The 22,574-nt window shown below is 32.7% G+C and overlaps 1 protein-coding gene across 1 annotated transcript in view; it reads right to left on the bottom strand.

Annotated features, from left to right (window-relative positions):
• The window catches only part of LOC111052811 (dynein beta chain, ciliary), a 124,720-nt gene that overhangs the window by 20,044 nt on the left and 82,102 nt on the right, over positions 1-22,574 (bottom strand). Inside the window, exons 46-62 of the mRNA XM_039441609.1 lie at positions 22,067-22,179; positions 21,470-21,663; positions 20,237-20,456; positions 13,010-13,171; positions 12,278-12,477; positions 11,930-12,086; positions 11,358-11,546; positions 10,457-10,696; positions 9,245-9,478; positions 8,557-8,683; positions 7,672-7,781; positions 7,213-7,365; positions 6,415-6,568; positions 5,464-5,606; positions 2,379-2,548; positions 1,725-1,863; positions 680-844 (exon numbers count right to left, since the gene is read on the bottom strand). Of these exons, the coding sequence (XP_039297543.1) occupies positions 680-844; positions 1,725-1,863; positions 2,379-2,548; positions 5,464-5,606; positions 6,415-6,568; positions 7,213-7,365; positions 7,672-7,781; positions 8,557-8,683; positions 9,245-9,478; positions 10,457-10,696; positions 11,358-11,546; positions 11,930-12,086; positions 12,278-12,477; positions 13,010-13,171; positions 20,237-20,456; positions 21,470-21,663; positions 22,067-22,179 (2,870 nt within the window). The remainder of the gene's footprint in view (positions 1-679; positions 845-1,724; positions 1,864-2,378; positions 2,549-5,463; positions 5,607-6,414; positions 6,569-7,212; positions 7,366-7,671; positions 7,782-8,556; positions 8,684-9,244; positions 9,479-10,456; positions 10,697-11,357; positions 11,547-11,929; positions 12,087-12,277; positions 12,478-13,009; positions 13,172-20,236; positions 20,457-21,469; positions 21,664-22,066; positions 22,180-22,574) is intronic.

The raw sequence follows: 22,574 nt of genomic DNA, 5'->3' as shown, positions 1-22,574 counted from the left end.
CTAGTCATGCAATGGATACAAACATGGACATTTTACACATATGGCACAAGGATTAAATCCCATATAATTGCCCTCTTAACAGAAGATGAATTGTACAATGCAGATGGAATTTTCACAAAATAACAATACTATATCCTAATTAGATGAATAAAAACAAAAATTAGATTAATAATATTACGTTAAAAATTATTGAAGTTGTAGAAAATTCAACAGGAGAATCATCGTTGAAAATAATAGAATAGTTGTTATTGACTTGTTTATTTTTGTTGACGTGGCAAAGTTTGGACAATAATGTCCACTCTACCACTTAACCACGTCGTTAGCAAACAATACAATACAAAATATGCAGGAATAACAAAAAAATTGAAGCAAGAAATGACAATAAAATGTAATAAATATGAGAGATCAATATTGAATAATAAAAGTCTAAGTGTTTTTCAATAAACTCAATCACTTCACTGCTGAAAGAAAAAGCAAAAAACATCAAGAATAATGAAAGGCGTCGTTGTTTGAGAAAATCTCATTCCTGGAAAAGAAAATTCTAGAAAATTGAAAATATTCTTACATTCGAGTCACCAATAAACTGAACAGATAAAAGCATGTCAGAGCTATATCTAATGTGAAATGGGATGAGAGAATGTTTATATATGGAATGTATTAAGAAGGCAAAGGAACCCACCTGTGGATCAATCATTAGAGGCCATCGATCAGAGTTGCTGAGTATGGTTGCATTTTCAGTGGACATTCGGTCACTGGGTAGGCCTTCATTGTTCCAAATGGCAATTTGAGCATCATCTGTTAACAGGGTCAGTGGATCAAGACCCTCGGTTATCGGAATGGATGGCTGAAAAATGATGGACCCATTATTATTATTATTATTAATGATGGATTATTGGAATTGATTCAAAGGTAGCATTAATTTCGCATAAAGCTGAAAAAGATGGGTGTATTGAATTATTATTGGAATTAATTTTGCTATCTCAATCCACCAGAATACTCAAAATACTCTGATCCACACTGTTCTAGAGTTTTTGCAAAATACGACTGTTGAAATGGTTTGAATGCAACAATTCAAAAGAAATTCCGTGGTTGAATATTGGAACATGGAATTATCTACAGTAAGGCCTATATGGTAATGGATAGCGGAAAATCTACAATAACATAAAGTATTTTAACAATGAAAGTTTGTATCATTCATTTTATCCATTTATACAATAAGTACATTATCAAAACGATAGGGAGAGGAAAAATAAGGTAACCTTGTGCTATTCCTCTCCCAATATCATTTTTGGTATTACCCATTCTCAAACCAAAAAAATATTGAATATAATATACTTATCACGAATTATTCATTTTGTAAAATGTGGAATAAGAAGACCTGATACTTCAGTATTAGTAAAATCACTTCACTTATATGGGCTACTTTTTTCAAATTAATAAAAACAATATAAAAACTTGTAGTACGTTTTTATTAAAACATTTTTTATATTGTTTTTATTAGTTTCAGTATTTTTAATAATTTGAAAGTGTCTTGAAAATTATGAATATTTGAACATTATACCCCAAATGTGATTGATATTGGAATCAATCAATCAGCATTTAAGATACAAAACCACAACTGGTTCGAATTTCATTAGAAGCACTCTATTCTCATAGTAAAGAGATAAAGTGACAAAAATGTATTCTTCCATTTACATTCTAGAAAAAAAGAATTGAGAACTCACTTCTATTGATTTTAAAAAGGGAAGCCACATCTTATTCATGAGATCCAGTCGATATTGTTTGGTGAAGCAACCGACGTATGAAATGAAAGCAGTAATTAGAAGTACATCTCCAGGCAACGTAGTTCCTTGCTGCATCAAACTGGAGTAGAAAAACAGAAAATAATTAGAAGTAATTAAGAAACTTGTATTGTCAATAAAAAAGTCAAATACAAGATATTATATAAACTTGACGTTAAGTTTCAAGTGATGTAGTTAATACTTTACTGGAAATTATGTTTAATAATGTGCAATAAAATAATGAAACATCGATTGAAATTGAAATTGAAACGAAATTCTAAAAAGTCAAATTATGTTTTGATATTCTCCCTTCCACTCTATATATTTCAGTTTTTGATGTGGAGGGTGATGAATATTTACTTGGACCAGGGAGGTAGTGAACAATAGATAATATATATTCGTGTATCATGAAATTTATAAATAAAATTACGTTTTGTTTTCAATTTATACATGTATATTGCGCAGTATCGGAAGACATGAGTAAATAAAAGAAATCAGTTGACTTTTATCACATACGATAAATATATACTTTATCTGTATCGACAAGAATCAACAAATTATGAATGACAAGAATGAGAAAAAAGATGGACTGCTCACTTGGCAACCGATTCTGCCCAGCGGACATTTTCGGAGCTCAACCCGCCGACAAGTCGGTTGGCCAGCTGAATGGTGCGGTTGGTGGCATCTGCCTCTTCCTGGCAACGCAGCTTCTCCGAAGTTGCTTGCTCGAAGTCTGCTGTCAGTTTGGCCAGCTGTTCTTCCAGTGACTGAAAAACGCAACAAATAAATCGATTAAAGGATAAGGCTCACATAAACACAAATAAACAGAAACCTTTCTACTTAAATAATTTTAATAAAGTAAATGATAATATATTCCTCAATCTTGTGTTTGTTTTTGTGAAACAATTCGTTGTGTTTTTCTGGCTCTAAATTTCTGCGGAATAACTCAAACATTTACTAATTAATGAGTGATTTGAGTGTTATATTTTTGGGTTTTATTTAGTTTATCAAACATCAAAATTTAAAATTCTTAGTTTGTGTTGTTTTTGAGAGAAAATAGACTAAATTTTATAAATTTAAAATCGTAGCCTTGTTGTTTTTGAATCTTTTCATCTATTGAAACTTTTTGGGACAGTTCTGGGACTGGGTTCAACCTGCTGTCTTCTCCCAATCATATATTTACTACTTTTATATAATATTATGATTTGTGGCTCTGCGTTGATAAATAGTTAATAATAAATCATCTCATGTCTCTCTCAAGATAATACATGTTTTTTGAGGGAAAATATCCAGATATGTATACATTAATGTGTTTAGAAATTCGTACGAACTACAGAACGGTCAGGTAGATGTTAGCTTTCAGTATAGGTCGCGCTCGCCATTGACCTCCATGTAACACGAACACATTGTGAAGCACGGTAGTGAACAGAGCGGTTAAGTCTCGATCGCCTTTCAGCTTAATGATATCCAAATATTTTAATAATTTATTGTCAGCTGATTAGTGGCATCGATAGAAACTGAAAGCTAATTTGCGACCCGCTTGTTCTGTTTGCACCTTTAGGCAGGTTGCAGACGAATCACTATCGCATGTCGGATGTGGGAGCGATTATTTTCCATCTATGGTACCACAAACGCAGCACATATGGAATACATTGGCAGGCAGTGGCACTGATACTTCCACATGGCGTTGCGCGCTGTAGTATGCGATTATTTTCCTTGCGATTGTCGTACCACTGGTTTGAGCACTACGCTTCCCCTAGCTTCTGGACCACAATCGTAGTCGCTGTGACTTTGAAAACATCTGATAGTAACACCCGAGTATGATCAATACCTACTATCACTAGTATATAAGTATAAAAGTAATAGTAGGTATTGGTACCGTATGATACAAACATCTGAAAACTGTTGCACTAATGCGCGTTTTCTTGAATGTAGCGTGAAAGTCTCTCTGCGTTAGGCTAGTTTCACACACATTCGGTTCGTTTCGTTTTCGGCAAATTCCGATAAGTGTGAAAAGGTAATTCGGTTTGAATTCGGTACCGAATAGAAACCGCATAGCACCGAACGCCCCCTCGACACGAATAGGTTTTATCATATTCGAATTTGTTGCTAAGAAACCGGAAATAAAAACAACGTCTTTTACACACGCTCCTTTTTTTGTTTTTATTTTAACCTGATATTATGATTATCTGTTTGAAAATCTTCCATGTCAAAATCATATGGTCAATTCATTTCTGTTAGTTCTCAGGAGCATTTTGTTCTCAATGAATAGTTTGCTAAAAAAATATGAAGATAAATTACAACTCAGGTTGAATTTTTATTTATTTTTCCATGAAAATTACACGATTTTATTAATGAAGAGAAGTGATGAACGTTATGTACAATGTGTCATAATTGAAACAAATTTTCAATTCAAAAAAATAATCACTCTGAACGTCCAAAATTAATATAATCACAAATAAACTATTCAAATAGTTCACAATTTCTAATTAAGTTGAAAATTTTGTTGTTCAAGAAATAACATCTTAATATTTGAGCAACAGATTTTATATTTTATTACCAGCATGAATTGTAAAAATCCAAACACAGCTGTGTTTGAGAAGAAAATACCTAATTAGAACCGAATACAAATTAAAGCCTGACATGTATGAAAGCCTCATTCGTTTTCGACAACGATCCGAACCGAACCGGATGAAACCGAATGCGTGTGAAGCTAACCTTAGTCGTATTGTTCTGTGGTATGTCGGTCCCACATCCCATATGCGATAGTGGTTCGGTTGCTGCGATAATGGTTCAACTGCAACCGGCCTTACACTACATTCGAGAAAACGCGCATTAGTGCAACAGTTTTCAAATGTTTGAATCATACTCGGGTGTTTTATCAGATGTTTTTATCATACAGGTGTTTTCAAAATCACAGCGACTGCGATTGTGGTACAGAAGCTAGCGAATGCTCAAACCAGTGGTACCACAATCGCAAGGAAAATAATCGCTACCACAGCGCGCAACGTTCATGTGGAAGTATCAGTGCCACTGCCATGCCTGCCAATGCATTCCTTAAGCCCTACGTTTCTGATACCAAAGAAGGACAATAATCACCCCACATCCCACATGCGATAGTGGTTCGCCTGCAACCGGCCTAAGGTTGAATTATACAGCATTTATACAGCATGAATTATACAGCACACCTACAAATTGACTAGCTAATAAAAATGCATTATTATTGATTCACAAATTTTAATCTCACAGCCTTGTGACTTGCTATAAAGTGAATAATGATACAAATAATAGACTTGCACGATTAATTACTTATTCATATTATTGTTGTAATCCGATTTCAAGTTGCTGGTAGTAGTTGCAATAATTTATTGGGATGAGCAGTTCATATTTTCATAAGATATACTATAAACGAGACTAAAAACACTTCACTCACATGGGCTACTTTTAACAAAAAGGCTACTTTTTAACAAATTAATAAAAAAATATATAAAAATTTAAAGTACCCTTTAATTTTTTTAAAAAATAAAGAGTACTTCAAGATTTTTATATTGTTTTTATTAATTTTATAAAAGAGACTTTATAAAAGTAGGCTACTACCAGAGTTGGAATAGATAATAAGTTCAATTGAAAAGTATACGGTACGTTTAATAGATAAATAGCCTAGTTCAATTTGATGACTTACAGCAACTTTACGCTTGATCACGGTAAGCTTTTCTTGCGCCTGGGCCAAGTCAGCATTAGCTTGTGCAAGTGCTTTCCTTTTTGGTTCAACATCACAAAATACTTCATAGAACTTGATTATATTGATCACCCAAGCACATAAACCTGAAAAATAATTTGAAGGATCGTTATTTCCCAACTTATCCAATTTAATTTAGCAAAAATTGTATAGAAAATTCCATACTTTATAAAAACAAATGGTCAAATGGAAAATGATAGTCAATTGTGAATGAAATAAGACGGTTCAAGATTCTTATAAAAATAGAATAGATCCAAAAAAGTGGACAAATAGCAGTATCAACAACAAAAATATAGATTATAAATATAGGTACGGTAATATAAATTGTCACGACAGCCATATAATTGATTATATTGCATTTAAATTAACAAACTGTCTTAAAATGTTTAATGTACGGTCTGAATTTACGGTCTAATGCTGGTGAATTTATATATTTCAAAGAAGTGAACAAGAAAAAGACATTTTGATGGGGGCACTAAAAAGGAGTTGATATAATTTGTGTTTCCAAGTTCAAAGAGTGTTCAAGATGATGAGGACCTGAATCCTAAAGTTCTAATGATTTGCGAAGCCATGTATTCCACGTATTGTAATGAGATAAGTAAGATTATTGTTCCAATTTTAGTATATGTACTGCCGAAGCAAGTCCTTTACTTTTACTTATACTACTAAATAATAATATTATTTATTTATTCAAAATATCACATCGGAAACAACAGGCAATAACCCAAATATGTTTCCTTGACACAACAATAAGTACAGTATACAGTTGAATCAAACCGTTAGATATGTTATATCTTACAATTTATTAGTACGGTACGGTACTTTACAAAGCTGGTACATTTTGAAAGGATACGACCTGTGAATATGTAAAAATGTAGTAGTTCAGTATTGTACCTGCCGCAGCTGCTGATTTGCTCCGAACAAATTCTGGCTCAAATTCAGGATCTTTGAGGTATGGCTGTATAGCTTTGATGATTTCTGGATGTATGTTTTCTTTGTCATATGTTATAAGTGCGTCCAAAAATCCGTCGACTTTTGCCATCATGATCTGAAAAGCAGTGAAAAGAGTAAAACGCAGCTGACAAACACAATCTGTACAAACCATCTCATCAAATAAAGATGTAATCGATGATGTACAATATAAATTTGATCTTGAAATTAACGATTTATTTGTGCAGTCAGCAATTAGTGTGGAAACTCATAGAAACATTCCACATGGAATTAGTGAACTTGATGAAAATATTTTAAAATCTTTCGAGACTCAAGAATAATAGCTAGCCTACTTATGCTACTTAGGCCTATATATTTCCTTAGGCTTCTATTCTATTTGATATTCCCCTTAAAAGTTTAAGAATGATAACTAGCTACCTACTAATAGAGAATAATAACTGCTAATAGAGAATGATAACTACTTAGGCCTACATATTTTCATAGGCTTTTATTCTGCTATTTGATATACATTTTTTATTACAATATATCTTACAGTGTAATATTTTTGTACAGGCTATCATGCCTGTTGTTTTCAAAGTTTTATTTATTTATTCGAAATAAATAAAAGAAAAATAAAACAATCAAGTGGAAAATTGGGCAATGAAGATTAAAAGATTCTTTGATTATATGTAACAGGAAAATAATTTCGTCTGATAAAATATTGGTTTACATATATTATTAGAAGCAATAGAATAATCGTACCTTGGCCGATTTCCAGCTGCGATCTTTCTGTATTTTACCATTTGGAGCAAGAAGGACCATTACAGCGGCTGTAACATTCGTAACCACACCGGGCGGTGAGCCAAAAGATTTCAATTCTGTAAGGTTGGCTTTGTTAAGTGTATTCAACGCTTCCTGTGGGAATATGATCAAAAAGCATACAATCGAATGATTACAAGGATAATGTACCTGGGTCACAATTATTTATTAATGAGAATTGTTACATAAAAGAAAGAATCTTATAATAAAGAATAGAGAAATACATGATAAATGTAGCTGCTCATTGACTGAAGAAAATATTTCGTAGTAAATCAATCCATTTTACAAAACTAAAACCATCCTAATCGAAAGACAAACTTGAATAGAATTAGTATGATTCTGAAGTTGATAGAACCATTTTGAGTGAGGAAGATTGAAATATAAATAATGGATGTCACGAACCTGAGCGGCGATAAGAGCTGGTTCGGCTTTCAATAGATCCTGTTCACAGTCTTGTTGTTTCTTGCTGACTTCTTGAGCAATGATAGCCACCTTCTTTTCCTCTCCATCGGCTATAAAATTGATCGAAATGATTTTTATTGTGTTAAAACAGTCATCGACTTGGAATAAGGAATATGAATAATCTCATTGACTTCTAATTCAACTAAAATTGACTGAATTTAGGAACGGAAGAAGTTTTGGGCTAAGCCTGTTTTTTCATTCCGCTACTGTAATTTATGACTCAATGTATAAATGAATAAATAATTAAAAGTATTTATGATGTAGGCTATAACAATAGTGAAATATATTATCCAGGTGCAGATGAAGATGATCATTCTAGTCATAAAACTTGACACTCAGAAAACATTCATGTTCATTCTAAAACCTTCGAATAGAGAGAACTCCTGTTGAAAACTGGGATGTTAACACAAGAAAATGTTAACACAAGAAAATGGTTTTGAAATGAAAGATACAAAATTATTTGAAGTTTGGTAAAGCATATTTTGGGAAGAGGATGTTCATTGAGGTGTTTTGGTTACTATCCTCTTTTATAGAGAATACGAGGAGACAGTATCAATAGATAATCAATGTGAATTTCAAATTTGGAGTTTATTTTTGATCAAGTTATAACGTAGAATATTTTTCAGGCTGGCTATTGATTTCTTTTCTATTCTGAATATTTATTTCAGTTCTTAGAACTAAGAATCTATAAGTACAATACTAAAACATAAACAAAAATTATATAATGTACTACAATAATAATTATTTAAAAAAAAAAATCTAGTCACTACTAGCTAAGTGAGGAGTGTAGGGGAAATAAAAAAATATTAGTATGTATTCACATACCAATTGCTTTTTCTTTGGAGACTTTCTCTGTTTCAATACCAACAACTTGGATAAGAGCATCTGCGGCATCATTTTTTACTTTCAATTCTATTTCTTGAATAGCAAGTTTGGCTTTCAAGTCATCAACCTGGGAGACAAATTCTTTATGAAACAGAAAGTTCACAAGTATTTTGTATCCTATCGAGGGCTATGTTAATAAAATATAAATAAAACTGTTATAGATCAATAAATATTTATGTGGGCTTGAGAGAATGACGGCCAAAGGTTTTTTATAAGAATGGAAGAAATATTACTTCATAAGTCACTAATGCTTGTCAGGAAAGCACAAAATATTTTTCTCTCATGAAGCATGACTGCAACTCCCAAGAGAAAATACAGTACTGGACTGACATGAGTTCAACAATACTAGTGACAAAAGGAATTCAATAAACAATCAATTTATAAGAGATGAAGAAGAATTGAATCAAAGATTGATAAGATTTATTGAATATTCGTTAGAAAAATCGTTGTACTCCCTAAAAATCGCAGAACTGAACTAGACCTACCTCTTTAACAGAATTGTATGATTTTGTCCAATTTCGTAAGCTTTTTTCAAGTGTGATTTTCTGAAGTGTCAGTAAAAGATCTATTGTCAAGCACATTAGAATAAAATCTTCACAAATTTATCTATATCTAGAATGGAAATTACCTGACTAGCAGTACTTTTGAGTTTTTCCAATCCGTTCCTCAATCTGTCAACTTTACCAGCCAATTCGGCACTTTTCTGCTGCAGTAGCTTCGAGTACAAGGAGATTTGCTCGAGGAATGATTTTGGAGTAGTGTAATTGTAACGCCTCTCGCTTTGCAGGTAAATTCTGGACGTAGCGTTCACTTGAGTATGCACATATGACATAAACCTTGAAACTGACTCATGATAAGATGGCTGAAAAATAAAAGAAATACTAGTGAATAATGCAGTATATTATTGAAAATGTTGGTGGAAGTAACATGAGTGTATATAGATTCCCTATGGTTTGAAATTGATCAAAGAGATATCCAGTTAATGTTTCCAAGATATGGTACACGTTTTTCAAAACACGTAGAAGATGACTCATTCATTCAGACATGTATTTGTACATGTCTGATGTACAAATAAAAGATTTTTCTATTCTATTCTAATACATGAAATTAACTTTTAATGAAGATAATAAAGAGAAATATTCTGATAGATCAATTTTCATGAAATATTAACGGTAATGCAGCATGCAGTCTGTTGACAGAGAAAATAGGAACATGCTGTTTTTCAACAGAGAAAAACAAACTACAGACGTTCTTACCGGTTTTTTTAAATGGATAAGCTCAATGATAAACTCACTGCTGAAGTCGATAATAGAAATTTTTGCACTTCCTAACAATCGTCGTCACTGCTAAAAAGTAAGTGTTCCTAGGCTACTTTTTCAATTCAGAGTTGGAATTAATAGTGAAAATTAATGGATACACATCACAGTGATAACCTCAGTTTGTATGGAATTCAAAATTGATAAATTCAATTTTAATAGCTACAAGCACTGGTAGATATTAAATTAATAACGTCCCAAGATATTGTCCGAAATAACATAGAAAACTAATCTGTTCATCCAATAAATCTTCACTAGGTAGAATATTTTACTCGAATATTGTAAAGTATGATATCCGAAAGTATAAATTAATAAAAACAATATGATAACTTGTAGTACTCTTTATTATTGAAAACTTTAAAATATTACAACGACTAGTTTCGACCATAACTCAGGTCATTTTCAAGTTGAAATATCCGAAGGTATAATTTTAATATAGCTGAGAATACACTATTCGGCTAGAAAACTAATCTATTTGAATGATCTATTAGAAAACGAAGATATTTCTAATAAATATCACTTACTGGAAGTACAGTGAGCTCTTGCAGAAACTTCTTGGAGACTGATATGAGAGCCTCTTGCGGCCATTCATGGAACCAGTTGATTGAGGTGGAGTTGACCAGAGCAGGGAACTTCCTGGCGCGAACACGCAGAGTGGAGCCGACTGGAGAAAAGCACAGCACAACTTTCAACTGCCTTCTCACCCTATCGATGAAGAATTTCCAGCAGTTTTCTCTTGTATCCAACAGGCCAGCTCCTTTCACCTGTGTCAAAAATGATTTTCAAATATCAATTTTTGCAAATTAGAGGCATTGTTTTTAAAAAGTAATCATTGTGACAAAGACTGTTTACAATATTCTTAGTACATGAGCTAACAAATTGTTGTGAATAAATTTTTGCTTTATGGATTTTATCAACAGAATAAACGGTCACTACCATATAATCATATTATTATTATATTAATTATTATTTTGGTATTTGGAACATTTAAATTCGAAAGAATGGTTTGTATAAATATTTTTGGACTGAAAATTTTGTGGAAATCTAAAATACATAACCTCATTTCGGACTTTTTAATGTTACCTAAATTTGGTAGAGAAATAGTACAAGGTATTCTTGGTTTTTCTCTCCCGGTCTCTGTGCTGCTTTATTGCAAAAAAGAATAAATAAAAATAAAAAAGACCAATTAGATTATCAATTCCTATGTGCATCATATACATTAATTTAATGAAGAAACATTTTTTTAAAAATTCCTTTTATTCTCCTGCAATTTGTTGTGTAGGAAGTTTTTTTTCAGTTTGGGAAGGTTCATGGAATTGTAATCAATATTCGAGTAGTTCAGAGTTCGACGTAATAGTGGAGCTTTCACCAGTATCCACTATATCCACTAAAAAATTGGATAAAATCAGTAAATGAATGATTTACCTCATTTCGTACGCTCGCAAGGATGTTTTCCACCTCGTCATCTGGAAATAAATCGGGAACCTCCCCGGATGCCATCATATCGTTGATCAGAACCAAGAAATGCTCGTTCGGAACTTGAGCGTCAGTCATTAGAAACATTATACCAACATTTTTTAACCCAGATTTCATGTAGAGACCTGAAAGTTCCATCTGGAACAAAACGAAGAGGTTCTAGGAATGCCATGAAAATGAGTCAAAATAGAGTAATGCCAAGTTTATGGAAGTGCCTCTTCTCAACGTTTTTTATGTTTATTTACAATAATGTTGCAAGGGTTCTCAATGAAGTGGCTATTCTCGAAAGATCGGCTGACAAATTATTGTAGATCGTGCTTGAATGTGCCAATCATGGAATTAAGGTACTGATGTTATTCTATTGATACCGAAAATCCATTCCATACAGCAGATGTTCACATTATATTAGTTGGGTAAGTTTTTATGTGGAATAACATAATGATCATTTTTTGGCCTCTTATGTGGAATGAAAAAAGGAATGAATGAACTATTTATTGATTAGTATTGATAATTGAGCATACCTTCAAATCCAAAATGCCATAACCCTTGCGCAGTTGAATTTGTGCAACTTCCAAACTTGAAATGAATGCAGCCAATCGTGATAGAGACTGTTTCCCACTCCCTCCCACTCCAACTAGAAGAGCGCTGCCTCTTGGTGACTCCAATATTCGATTGATTCTAGAAAAACAAGTGATTGTAACAATTTCTATTTGCAAAAATGTTAATAAAATTTGATTCAGCAAAGCAAAATTCTCAGTCTGAGTTTTTCATTGTCCAGTTATTAAAGGTGCGTTTTAAGAATGAAATTTGACAAGTTAGAGTAGTGAATCATTAAACAAATTGAAATGTAATGGTGATTTCCAACTCACCTGCAAACATGCATCATAGCGTCTTCAAACAGCACTAAGTTCATAGCTGCTACTAGATCATTGTAAGAAATTAAAGCTTCCTGCAACAGTTTACTCATTACATGCCATTCTGTTACAGGCATATACTTCGGTTCCCCGATTCCTTGAGCAAAATGACAATATATATTTGGCCTTTCTAAGACTGCGCCTTCATCCAACTCCTACAACAGAGCAACAAGAAAATATCAATAATAGTCTACTATAAATATATCTATTTAAACAGATACACAGTAAATCCATGTCATCTTTACACTACATGAAGTTCCTATGTAATTATATGGATTGTTACTGATATTATTGAATCATTTTTAGAAATTTACTCAGTTTACTGGATTAGTCTAATGCACACATGAACCAAGAAATGCACACTAATTAATACTATCAAACTATTATGTATCATTGCAGTTAAAAGAGGCTGCAACACAAATATGATAATTACATTTTCAAACCAGAATTTTTATTAGAAACTTTCGGAAAGCCAACATAATAATCACAAGACTTGTTCTTCTATCTTTTAAATGCAAGTTGTGAATCAAATCATAAACTTCCAAAATAAAATTTGAGTACAAGGTATCGTTTGTGTAGTCTACATAGATGGTGAAATTCACTTGTACAACATAGTATATATATTTCAATTTTGCCTATTTCTAATGAGATGTAGGCCTACATTTCTAAGTTTTCAACATTTCTTACATCAAAATTCTTCTTTACAATATCGATCTGAAACTTTGTGAAAGCATCCGAGTCCTTATCATCAGTCAACTTGTCTCCGTAAACTCTTTGGGACTCATGCATCCACAACCGTACAAAATCAGAGGGCTGGTGTAGGCAATCCATAGAACTGAAAAGGAGACCCTGAAAAACAAAGATTCTATTAAATTAATTCATGTGAATATTGTTATAAAAATAGTATTATATATAGATCTACTAGTACCCTTTCTATTTTCTTTGAGACACAACCGGTTTCGGGGATTTACCCAATTGAAAAAAGGGGACAAGTAATTCTGTATAAACAGTATAAGGTAATATCACATTCGTTTAGCCCTAATAAAATAAATGATGTCACAAAATGTTTGAAAACTTGGGGGAGGGGAACAAGACAATTATTATTGAATACTTTATATTTATTGATATTCATAAAAGTTAAGATTGCAATTAATCAAATAGTCTTTTTAAAAAATGAATTTATTTGTTAACCACATATTACAATAATTTTATATCTCGCGATAGAGCTCCGTTCGCTATGTCCGCTAGCTTGGAACTGACTACTAAATACAATGTTACCTTCCACTACAACTATGCTACATCAACAATAATGGAATGAGGAGTGCTGACTATATAAGTAATTAGCTATATAACTCCTCCATCCCTAAAAAGAACTTCGGGGGTAGGGTTGTTAACAATGTTTACATTGGGTGAAACTTTTCTACTTAGATAACAATACAATAGAACAATTGACATTAGAATAAAGATTACATACAAAATAAATTGTCCAAAAACTTATGTTTGTAGTGAAAATACTTTCTAGTTCATAATAGTGGATAAAAGTGTGTTTTGAAATCTCTAACTTTGCAGAGCCTAAATCTGCTGCAATTATTCCTAGATTACCACTAGATACTACTTATATTCTGAACTACTTATATTCCGGTACTTATATTCTAACTATAAGTACTATAAGTATATTCTAACTATTCATACTTATATTCTAACTACTTATATTCTGGTACTACTTATATTCCTGAATTCTTCAGCTTTAGAAGAATGATTCGCCATACTCATTAGGCAGAGGAGGAACCTGGAAGAACAGGATTTGAATTAGGATCGGTTGTTACTTGTTCAGTTCTCTCTTTAGTTTGATCGTTGTTCAGTTTCTTAAACTTTCTAGGTCTTTTTATCTTGGATAAATGAATTTTCTCTCTAGTGTTATGATGTCGGGGATTTATTTTGGCAGTTTTAAGTTCTCGATTCACTGATAGGAGAGTTTCTTTGTTGAATTTATTTTTTGTTTTACTTTGTTTTTGTACATTCCTCACATAAACTTCTTTTGGGATTTCTGGTAGTTCTTCTCGATCTTTGTTCCTTTCGTTGATGACATGTTCTTTTCTACTTTGGTTTATTTCCTGTATATGGTCAAATAGTCGTTTAGTTTTTTCTTTGTGATTATTAACATATTCGTTAATAAATCTGTTCTGAATGTCAATTTCGAGAATAGGATTAGATTCTATGTGTCCGTATAAAACTTCCAAAGGTGTCAGTTTCGTTACCGAGTGAATGCTATTGTTATAAGCAATTACGGCGTACTTTACTTTACTTTCAATTGTTTCTGTTTTGAACTCGTCGCAATTATTGAATATTCTGATATGCTCAATTATCGTAGAATGAAAACGTTCGGCTAAGCCATTTGAAGGCGGATGTTGAGTACTTATCCAGTGCATTTTGATTTTGTGCAATTCTGTCAATTCCTTTACTAAGCCATTATTGAATTCACATCCATTGTCGGCAACTATAGTTTGAGGGATACCATGGTGGGAAAAGAAACTAAGCAGTTTGTCTGCTACCTCAACACTGTTACAACTTGTTATTGGATAGCATTGTGCGTATCTTGAAAAACTATCAATGATCGTGAGAAATTTCTTTTTCTCAAATGTTATACTGTCCATGTGAATGATTTGAAGCGGCCTTGTAGCTGTCGGTGTCAAGTTCATTTCTAAATTAAGTGGATTTCGTTCGTACTTTGTTTTGAGACATATCTCACATTTGTTAATAAAATTTTGAATATAATTTTTCATGTTGGGCCAATAGTATTTTCTTCTTATCTTATCGTACGTTTCTTGTATACCTCTGTGATTCGTACATTCGTACCTCAACTTTACATCGTACAAGTATAAGTTTTGAAAATTTAAAATTTTTGGCAATCACTGAAGCAAATCTTTCATAGAATTCATTTTCAAAATACAAGCTATATCTAACATTAGGCACTAAATATTCTTTCACGAAGTCAATCACATTTTTATCGAAATTATTCTCAGATATCTCTACTATCATTCTTGTTTTACTATCAAATATTTTATGAATAGTGACTTTCTTTGGGTTATTGCTCACAAGCTTCAATATGACTTGGTTTTTAGCATAGTTAACTGGGTCATCTGAAACTGGTATTTCTACTGATGTGTTACTTTCGTAATTAGAATGTTGCGTATGAGAATTATTTTCTATGAACTCATCTTCAGCAGGACCTATGAAATCTGGTTCATCATTTTCGAATCCTCGAAAAGGGGTTTCGTTTTCAAATCCTCTAAATGGGGTTTCATTATCATCTGTACCGGTTTCATTTTCTAATCTTTGAAATAACGTTTCGTTATCATCCACGTTAGCTATCATAGATTGTGCATCCTCGTTAGGTATGATACTCACTACATTTTCGATGGCTTCATTTATAATCGCATCATTATCACTGAATAATCTAGGTGAGTTTTGGTTGTGTGTGTTGTTATTATTCAATTGAATTCGGGAAAGGGCATCTGCGTTTTGATTTGCTGTTCCTTTTTTGTAACATATGTCATAATCAAATTCTTCTAATTTCAGTCTCCATCTTAATAATTTTGAATTCGGTTCTTTCATAGAAAATAACCATTGTAGGAGTTTGTGGTCAGTGAATATTTTGAATTTTCTACCATAGAGATAGGGGCGGAAGTACTTGGTAGCCCAAACTATCGCTAAAAGTTCTTTTTCAATAGTTGAATAGTTCATTTCAGTTTCATTGAGGGTTCTACTTGCATATGCACAAGGCAAATCAGCACCGTCTTTGTTCTGACTGAGAACTGCCCCAATAGCTATATTGCTAGCATCTGTTGTAAGGTTGAATTGTTTTTCAAAATCAGGATACTGAAGGATTGGTTCGTTAGTAAGGATATTCTTACAAGTTTCAAAACACTTAATGTACTCTGGGTCCTGTATATCTATTGTAGCATTTCTTTTCAAACATTTAGTTAGAGGTTTTGTTAAATGAGCAAAGTTGTTAATGAATTTTCGATAGTATCCTAGAAGTCCAAGAAATCCTTTTATCTCTTTCGTTGTTTTAGGGATAGGATATCTTTTTATCGCTTCGACTTTGTCAGGATTTGGTTTAACTCCGTTTGGTGTCACTAAGTGTCCGAGAAAACTAACTTCTTTACGCAAAAATTCTGTTTTATCAAGTTGTACTTTGAATTTGGATTGTCTCAACCTTTCAAATACTTGTCTTAGTCGATCAATGTGTTCTTCTAAACTAGTTGAATAAATAATAATGTCATCTAAATATACTAAACACAATTCATTTTGGAGTCCTCTTAGTATGCTATTCATAGCTTTTTGGAAAGTGGGTGGACCGTTTTTGAGACCGAAGGGCATTCGTAAAAATTCGTAATGACCCGTGTCTGTAGAGAATGCAGTTTTTTCAATACTGCTAGGATCCATTTCTATCTGATGGAAGCCAGAAAATAAGTCTAGGGTATTGAAGTACTGTGCTCTTCCTACTTTGTCTAGAATATCCGTAATATTGGGAAGTGGGAATTTATCGTCTACAGTCTTAGAATTCAAACCGCGATAGTCAATTACAAGTCGAAATTTCTTTTTACCAGAAGCATCTTGTTTCTTTGGAATGACCCATATTGGTGAATTCCAAGGTGAATTGGAGGGTTGAATTATTTTTTGTTCCAACATTTCATCAATCTGTCGATTTACTTCAGTTCTATAGATTTCAGGGTAGCGATAACTTCTTGTATAGACCGGGATTTCGTCGGTGGTTCTTATGATATGCTTTATTTCATTCGTGAAAGTCAAAGGATTTCCATCAATGTGAAATATATCTGAGTAATCTTTAATCACCTGTAAAATAGCTTGCTCTTCTTCGGCATTCATATGATTGGTTCTAATTTTTGATAGATCGATTTTGTTAGTTTTGTGATGGAGTAGATTCAAATTATTGCATGCATTATGATTACGTAACTCACTTGGAATAATACAATTATAGTTTTCAAGCGATTCGACTGACATTGGTTTGTGAATGGTAAATTTCTTGTCTGACGTAGTGGGGTTCAAAATAGAACAATAGGCTTTGTTTTCTTTCACTTTCACTAGACACTGAGGAATTTCAAGTCCGGAAATGTTTTTGTATGATACTATAGCTTCACCTTCATTCATATTTTCAATTGGAATTTATATAATGGATTGAGTTCTAGCTTTTATCAGAAATGATTTTATTTGTGTAATTTGATTTTTGGTAGGGTTCGTTGACTTCACTTTTGAATCATTTTCTTCAGCGTTAAAATAATAAATAGGTAGTTTCATTCCATTGAAATCAATACTGTCATTAATGAAATCCAAATTTATTTTAAGTTTTTTCATATTGTCAAGTCCGAGAAGAAGGTCAAAGTTTTTATGAAAATCAAAAAGATAGAACGTGTGTTTCGATTTTCCTAATAAAGAAATCTTTGTACTGTATTTCTCTTGTGGAATACCATGCGCTGTTGCTACTTCAAAAGGGTCTTCTATCAAGTTTTCTTTGTAACATTCCATACCTATGAAGTTCTTCACGAATGACCTAGTGCTTCCTGTGTCGATTAGAACTCTAAATCTTGTTTTAGGATCAATGAAGTAGGGAAGTTCATTCTTGTCATCTTGTAAGTTCATAATTGAACATTTCTTTCGAGGCTCGTATCCTCTAAAAAACACTCTGATTCGGTTTGTTCGGCTGGCTGGAAATACGTTTCATTTTCGTTTTCAACGGAGAGCTGTTTGAATTCGTCTGATAATTCTTTCTGAGCGTTTTCTCCGAAATTATTATCAAACTCATCATTTTGCATTTCGTCAATTGGTCGACCTGTCATTTGAAACAGTCTTGGTCTTTTTTGGGGACGATTGTTGATTGAGGAAATGCTCATTGGCGTTGGTTGATACGAATTTTGGGGTCTCGGTTGGTTGTAGTTTGGATTTTGAGCTCTTGGCTGATTTGTGTTGAAATACTGCGGTTTGGGTTGATTGTTTTGAAAATGTTGTTGAGGTCTGTTCATGTGTTGATTTTGGAAGTGTTGATTTTTGTTTTGAAAGAATTGACCTTTCTGATTTTGAGTGTGATAGAACTGTTGTCTCTGAGGATAGTTTTGCATTTGATAGCTGGGATTACTTTTGTGTTGGATTTGAGTGTTAGGCTTTTTCAAATTAGAGTGGTCTTGAAAGAAACAAAATTTGAACTGGAAGTCGTTGGATAGCATGTTTAGAGCACTGTCCAATGAACTGGGATTTTTGGTTCTCATGAGAGACCCGAGAGGCTCTCTTAATCCTCTTAGCAATACTCTAAGTGCTAATCCATTTACATACTGACACATGACTTCTGATATTGTAGGTTGTTTGTTTCGGAAATACGAGATCTGTAAATTCAGAAGTTTTTGGATTCGTTCATAGAATGAAAAGGGTGATTCACCTGATTCTTGTTTCAGTTCAGCCATTTCAAGATTGAGAGTAAAGCAATCTCTCTTGTCCATGTAACTATTGATCAAAACTTTTCTTACGTCAGGCCATGCATAAGTGTTAGAACTAGTAACAATGTCAAGAGCTGGGCTTTTAATACGGGCAAGAATAGTAGAATACAAGTATTCGTTTTGGAAATCATCTGGATTGGCAGTTTGCTAAAATTTTGTAAAATTTTGCTACAAGTTTGTCACAAATTGAAATAAAACGATTTAGCATAGTAGGCTCTCCTGAATAATCAGGGATCATGTCCAAGAATTCTTTCTTAAGGGTAGGTACAGTTTGGGGATTGGTTGCTTTATCATTGTTGGAATTCATGGCTCCTAGTTATAGATAAAATTACAAGAAAAAGGAATACGAAAATAGTAAGTAAAATTAATATTATCCAAGTTTGTAAATCACAAAAGTTTGTTACTCACAATACTAAAATCGAGTTCATCTTGTCACAGTCCCGGGTTGAAAGTCTCCAAAGGTGGAAGTCCTTAGAAGTTGAAGTCCGTAGTAGTCTTTAGAAGTTGAAGTCCGTGGTAGTCCTTAGATGATGAAGGTCCTTGGTTGTCCTGATATTGAAAGTCTGTTGCTTTTTCTTGATTCAATTTGTAGATGAAATACGGTATTGTTAACACTTTACTATACTATACTGTTATTTTATAATTTTTCACACTTGTCCCGATATTAGGTGACTGAGTAGAAATATAATTTTGCAAATAACACTCACGAATTTAATAATATAATAATTCACCAACTTATTCAATTTGATACAAAGTTATTTTGATGATTGTTCACTTATTTAAGTCCCGATGTTAGGTGACTGATACAACTTTTTCGTAAGTTCATGAACACTTTCTCGTTTTTGAAGTGTCCTACCGACTGCGCCAGTTAAGATTGCAATTAATCAAATAGTCTTTTTAAAAAATGAATTTATTTGTTAACCACATATTACAATAATTTTATATCTCGCGATAGAGCTCCGTTCGCTATGTCCGCTAGCTTGGAACTGACTACTAAATACAATGTTACCTTCCACTACAACTATGCTACATCAACAATAATGGAATGAGGAGTGCTGACTATATAAGTAATTAGCTATATAACTTAAATATATCATAGCTTAATTTTGTGAATTGGAATAATAATTAGTACTGACAATATGTAAATATGAATACAATATATTTTAATAGGGTTACTATTGTTTGATGAATATAGAAATAATTACAAAATACCCTTCAATTGGTAAATGGAAAAGTTAAAAAAGGGTATTATGTAATTATTTCTATATTAATTTATAAATACAATATAGTTTTTCACCATGCTGTCACTTTTTTACTTACATTAACTATTTAAACTTTCTTTCAACTGGATAATCTTGACACAATCCCTTAGAACAAGAATTTCAATAAGTGTTTTCCTTACCTGGAAGACGTTGGATAGATCTCTCAAGTTGAATATGTAGTGAAATTTGATGGCTGTCGGGAGGAAGACTTGAGCAGCCTTGTTGTGTAGGGCAATGGAAGCAGCCACTACGTTCGGATTCAGCCTTGTCACGATTGGCGGGAATCTGTGCTCCACATTGGCCATGTGTTGATTCAGAATCGACTGATATATCTGAATTAGCGAGTCAGCGTTAGGGAAGCTGAAAACATTCCAAACTTTGGAAATTTGAAATTTTCTCCATATAAAATAGTCAACGTTTTTTGTATTCAAGAGAACTAGGAGTTTATAGTTTCTGATATAATCCTCAAATGAATATTAGCATCACATATCAATATTACAAATGCATATTTCTGAACAATTTTTTCTCAAGTTTTCATCCTAACTTGAACTGCTCACAAATACAATTATATGCACCTTACAGAATTTCAATTTTACAAGACTACACTTTAAATATATTTCAATTTCAACTTCACTCTAAATCAAATCAATTTGGATACTTCATTTTCAACTTTTACAACATGTAAATAATGGTTTCAAAGTGAAATTCGATACTACTTATTAAATTTGTAAAAAACAAAAAGAAAGTTATCAAGTACCATTTTATTTCATCACAACACAACTAGTTTCAGCTCTTCAAGAGCCATTTTAAAGTGTGGATGGCTTTATAATTATTTAAATGAATTAAACTTGAAAATGGTTCTTGAAGAGTTGAAACTAGTAATTGAAATCTGATCAATTTCAGGGCCTCTAACATGACCCAACGACTGTTCTTCGGCAGCCGTGACCCACGACTTAACGTGTTCATCTGAAGCACGGGAGTGGCCCGAGAAAAATATCTTGCCCGGGCCGGGATTTGATCCCGGGCCTCTGAATCTTAAGATAAAGCCAGCATTTAATCCATTCGACTACGGCCACTTATATTGTGAAAAAATAGAACGGCAATTAATAACTTTTATTACATTTTCTAATAACTTTTCAATAATTTCAGTATCCCTAAAAAGAAAAGTGAATACTTATTCAATTGGTAAATAAGCTCCATAATTATAATGTTGACTTGTAAACTATCTGTAACTACAGTACTTGTATGTGTGCCATCTCAGTAGCTCAACTACAAAAGGAATCTTCACAACATTATAAATAAAACATTAGAATATTTTCAAAATTTTTCAATCAATTTGTTTTTGACATTTGTTTTCAACTGAATTCACTTACCTGACAGCAAACACACAAAAATGTCTTTGAAGCCTCGGGTTGATAGTGAAGCTGCCTGCAGTTGGATTCATGCATGACACATACTGACAGTTGTGGATGTCTTTGAGCGTCAGGCGAGTGCGATCGTACCAATGAGTGTAGTCCAAATGTTGTCGTATGAGAGTGTGCGGTTGGACTGTACCATAAGCATCAACCTGTACAAAAATATTAACCTTGAGAAAATGTAATAGTAATGGTGAATAGCTGTAAATCAGACTGCGATCCTCACTTATTGATCATACAATGAATTGAATTACTTTCATTTGAAATTTATACTGTATATTTGTGCAAAATTTATTTTGTAAAATTAAGGATTTATCAACAACAATATTGGAAAAATTACTTTAGCTTGTATCAATGAATTGAAAATGCTGAAATTATGAATACGATAAATCTCAGTTTCGAGAATTTATTCACCTATGCTAACAACTCATTCATATTGAGTGATTTTATTTCCCATCTATGAGTTATCATCAATAATTTTAAGAATACCAAGGTTTTAGCACAAAATAGACATTTTTTCAAGATTCGAACAATTATTTAATAGTTTTCCTTTACCTCGGGCATATTCATATCGTCGATAAAATACACCAGTGTCTTATTTCCGGGTGGCCCATAGTTACGACCAGCTTTTTTCTCCAGTGGCTTTTCCAGGATTTTCTGTAGCATTTCTGGAAATAAAAATATCTCATATGATGGCATAAACAGCATTAATGATAAATGAACTATAAATAAAACACCACTACCAAGTCTCCATAAAGTTTCAATCAAACGTTCAAAGACTCAAAGATCTAACAGGAGTGATATTCTATCTACATCTGTCAGATATAGATTATAACACACTTTTTCTATGTATTTCACACGACATGCAGTCAAATATTTAAGTGAATAATCAAATTAGTTTACTTACTGACTGTAAGTAAGTCAGTAAACCTTACTGACTGTAAGTAAGTCAGTAAACGGATGTAAGTCAGTAAACGGAGTAGTAATACATAGAAAAAAGTGTGTTAATACATCGCAACTCGGAATGGATCGAGAAACCATCATCTATAGATTTTAACATTAA

The sequence above is a fragment of the Nilaparvata lugens genome, chromosome 1 (assembly GCF_014356525.2).
Source record: "Nilaparvata lugens isolate BPH chromosome 1, ASM1435652v1, whole genome shotgun sequence".
Classification (NCBI taxonomy): Eukaryota; Metazoa; Arthropoda; class Insecta; order Hemiptera; family Delphacidae; genus Nilaparvata; species Nilaparvata lugens.
Note: the sequence above shows the minus strand (reverse complement) of the source record. Positions and strands in the feature narration are given on the sequence as shown.